This window comes from Condylura cristata, unplaced genomic scaffold (assembly GCF_000260355.1).
Source record: "Condylura cristata isolate star-nosed mole 26May11 unplaced genomic scaffold, ConCri1.0 scaffold00041, whole genome shotgun sequence".
Classification (NCBI taxonomy): Eukaryota; Metazoa; Chordata; class Mammalia; order Eulipotyphla; family Talpidae; genus Condylura; species Condylura cristata.
In genome coordinates, this window is record NW_004567142.1 from 2,651,664 (window position 1) to 2,655,403 (window position 3,740).

Sequence of the window (3,740 nt, forward strand, 5' to 3'; positions counted from 1 at the left end):
CCTACTCCCTGCCAGGCCCAGTGCTGGACTCGGAGATAGAGGGAGCCCCTGTTTGGGGGGGATATGTGTTCTGACAAATACTAGGTAAGCCATTGCTTTGGGGAGCCCAGAAGGTGGAGCAGGTGTGGAGCTGGGTTTTGAAAGAGGCGTAGAAGTTAACCAGGCATTGGGCACACCCAGGACAAGAGTCTGCAGGTGTTGGGGGCGTGTGGTGTGGCCTCATTGGGTCTCCAGTGTGGCTGCTGTTTGGGAGTGGGTGGACAGCTGGCGTGAGAAGTGCTGTGTTGGGACTAGTCTACAAGAACAAAGGTGTTCATTCTGTTGCTGAGTAGTCCTGGGCCGGCACAGCCAGGCGGCACGCCAGCCCACCTCTGCTTTTCAGCGTTCCCTTCTGGCAGTGCAGTGCCGTAAGCGCGCCCTGGTGGGAAAGGGGACCCCAGCAGTTCCAAGCTGCAACTTTGTGTCTCAGCAGAAGTTCCTCATGCCAACTTGCCCTGAAATCCCAAGACACACTGTGGCCCAGATAAGTCCAGTGACCCTCCCTGCGCCAATCCCTGACCCAAGTGTCCTCATACTTAAGGCTGGACTTGGGGAGTTCAAGGCAAGGTGTCGAGAGCAGAGGAAATGGACCTGGAAGACTGGAGCGGAGGCTGTGGCCCAGGAGACAGGGCATGCTCGCTCAGGTTCTTGCGGGCCAAAGGAGAGTGCTGAGCTTTCGTCGGTGGGCACCAGGGACTCGTGGAGGGCTGTGTCCAGGGAAGAGGTTTGGTCAGTCTTGTTCCTCAGTTGCCTGTTTGGGGCTTGGTAGGGTCAACCCTGGTGTTCTTTGAGGGGTGATGGAAAGTTAAGTGAGGAATGAAGGCTGTTACTTATTAGAACTGTGTGCTTGGCTTCTGAGATCAGAACAGGAATCTGCAGACATGTAGTTGAGAGGGCAGAACATCGGGGTGCAGATGTGGGAAGGGGAAGCCAACCTAGTCTCTAATCTCAATTCTCAGGGCTTCCCTGTGCCCTTTTCTGCAGGTGACACCGTGGCGCTCCGACAGCCCCAGACCTGCACCCCCACTCCCAGGGCGCAGTCCCGTGGAGGCAGGTGTGATAGCCCAGAGTGGTCAGGGCTGGTTATAGGAGCAGGAAGTGCAAGGGGAGGGGCTCAAAGGGGTGCAGCGCCTGCAAGGCTGGGAAGCAGGAGGACATGAGCCCCTCGGGTGAGGTATGGTCCCAAGTGAGGGTGGTCAGTGTGGGAGACGAACCTGGAGGTGCTGGCAGAGCCTGCAGAAGGGCCTGGGCCTGCTCACCTGCGCACTAGGGAGCCAAGGCCAGATCGTGAGCCAGAAAACAGCAGGGGAAGGTTGCTGGTGTCGGGAGTGCGAGAAACAAAATAGGGCAAGGTGGGGCTGGAGAGGAGGGTGAGTTTAAAGTTTAAGAGGTCAGCTGGAACAGACAGCCAGCTAATGTGGGACGGGACTGGGCCCTAGCTGGTGCCAACCATCCCCTCTTGGTGACCGGTTTGTGTGGCCTGGATCCGAGATGAGGGAGGGTCTTTCCTCAGCTGGCGCAAGACTGTAAAGGACACCCCGCATCTGACTGGTGCTGCACACCCTCAACCTTGGGGCCTCTTCCCATCAGTAATCTCTGGGTACTCGGACATCCTGGGGCTCAGTTTCCCCTCTGTGAAACAGTGGGAAAATCCTTTTATCTCTAAAGACCTTTGCATGTCTGACTTAAGGTTTGGAGAGTGCCTCGTACAGGTCCCTAGGCCCTGTCTTCCCCTGCTCTGCCTCACGTATCCTCCAGAAACCTCTCTGAACTCACCTGCTGTACATGATGGAGCACTCCGCTACTGGACTGAGTAGGGGTGATTGATGTGACCAACAACCAGTACATGTTCAGGTGCTTCCTAAGGGCCGCCTCTGCAGCTCCCACTTCCCCCAGGCTTCTTCCTGCTCCTCCCTAGACCAAGCTCACCCAAAGGCTGGTCGCAGGGGTCTTTATGGGGATCCTCTGACCCAAGTCCCAGTCTAAAGGTGGACACAGCACAGGCAAGAACATTCAGGTGGGAGTTGCTGGCTGCAAGGAGGAAGAAAGTAAGGAACTGGGAATTGAGCTGGAAAGATGCGATGTCAGCAAATACGCATTTCAGCTTGACCTTGAAGAATCACACATAGGAAGCTGTGCGTGGCAGGGGTGGAGAGTGGCAGGTTTCTGAGAAAAGTAAGGGTGCAGGTGGACAGAACGCGAGGAGCATAAAGGTATGTGGTGAGATGTGTTGGGAGGTCTCAAACTGGAGGCCCTTGAACCAGTCAAGGGGCCGGGCTTGCAGTGGGAGCACGGCTGGTGGGAAGCTGGCGTCCAGCGAGGCTGTGCGACTGGTCAGTTCACTCTGGGCCTCAGGTTCCCCTTAGAATTTTTTGGTTACACGCAAACTGCTCTTTTTCGAGATGGGCTGCCTGGAGTGGGCAACCACTGTGAAGCTCCCCCGCGGCCAATGGCAAAGTTCCTTGCCCGCCTCCTCCCATCATAACCACAGTGCACAAAGCTAAGACCACCGTTGCTTTTATTTGTTGCTTTGAGTGGAGAAATGGCATGAGCTCCACAAGTGACCGGGAGTCCCCTCTGCACTAGAGCTCCCGCTGATGGGCGGAGCTCTGGAAAAAATAGCGGCAGGTGTGAGGGAGGCTGTTTATTGGCCGGAGCCAAGAGGCTGGAGCCCACTGGTTGGAGCGCTGGTTGGAAACGAACCCGGAGCGAGCGGGCCTCCCGGGAAAGGGCGGGGCGAGGAGGGAGGGCCGGGCCTCGGGGAGCCGCGTGCTCGCAGTGGCCGCGGCTCCGACAGGCGGCGGCGGCGAGGCTGGGCTCCTACTTCTGGGCGGGGATCATGTCGTCGATGGACTGGCCCTTTTCCAGCTTCTTCTCCATCTCCACCATGAGCTTCACGCCGTCCACCACCAGCTGCACCTGCTCCACCTCGGACGAGCCCAGCCTGTCGGCGTTGGACACGTCGAACACCGAGCCCACGGCAGCCGTGTCCACGCCACCTGCGGGAGCCGGAGGCAGGGGTGTGAGGAGGCAGCGGCGGCGAGGGGCGAGCCCGGGCCGCGGTGACGCCCCTCGCGTGGACTGAGTGCCCTCTGGGCAGCCGCGTAGGGCGCGGAACCGCCTCGGTGTCCGCCTTAGGGGCCTTACCCCTCACGTAACCAACACGAAGACACAGCAGCGTGGGTGAGAGTGAATTCTGGAGCAGGCTGCCGGGGTACCTCGCCACCCTCCCCCTACAGCTGGGGAACAGGCCCGAGCGGCCCGGGACAGACACGAAGTCTGTCGCACACGGCCGTGCTGATAGTACGGGGACTCCTACGGGCGAGCGAAGGCGTGCTGATGCCCAGCTAGTGATGAAGAAGCTGAGGCTCGCCGAGGGGGCCCCTGGCTACCCCACAACGTGCGGGGGTCCCACTCCCCCTGCCCCGCCGCCGAGGGCCGGCCCGTGCTGCGCGGGGCCTCACCTGTGCCTCGCTTCTGCAGGCGCAGGCGGGTGAGGATCTCCTCGAACTTGGGATGCTTGCTCAGGTGCTCCAGCTTCACGTGCACGCCGCCACGCAGCCCCGTGCCCAGGTTGGACGGGCAAGTGAGCACGTAGCCCAGGTGCTCGTTCCACATGAAGGGGTGGCCGGCTTTCTTGAAGATCTCCTCAATCTAAGGTAGGCAGGTGAAGAGGGCCAGGGTCAGCACCAGCGCTACGA

The 3,740-nt window shown here is 59.9% G+C and overlaps 1 protein-coding gene across 2 annotated transcripts in view; it reads right to left on the reverse strand.

Moving 5' to 3' along the window:
* Positions 1 to 2,540: 2,540 nt before the first annotated feature.
* The window catches only part of CKM (creatine kinase, muscle), an 8,018-nt gene continuing 6,818 nt past the window's right edge, over positions 2,541 to 3,740 (reverse strand). Inside the window, exons 6-7 of one of the 2 annotated variants that reach the window (XM_004694193.2) lie at positions 3,504 to 3,693; positions 2,541 to 3,038 (exon numbers count right to left, since the gene is read on the reverse strand). In XM_004694193.2, the coding sequence (XP_004694250.1) occupies positions 2,860 to 3,038; positions 3,504 to 3,693 (369 nt within the window). In that variant the 3' untranslated portion in view covers positions 2,541 to 2,859. The remainder of the gene's footprint in view (positions 3,039 to 3,503; positions 3,694 to 3,740) is intronic. The other variant, XM_012733435.1, reaches the window with a different exon arrangement.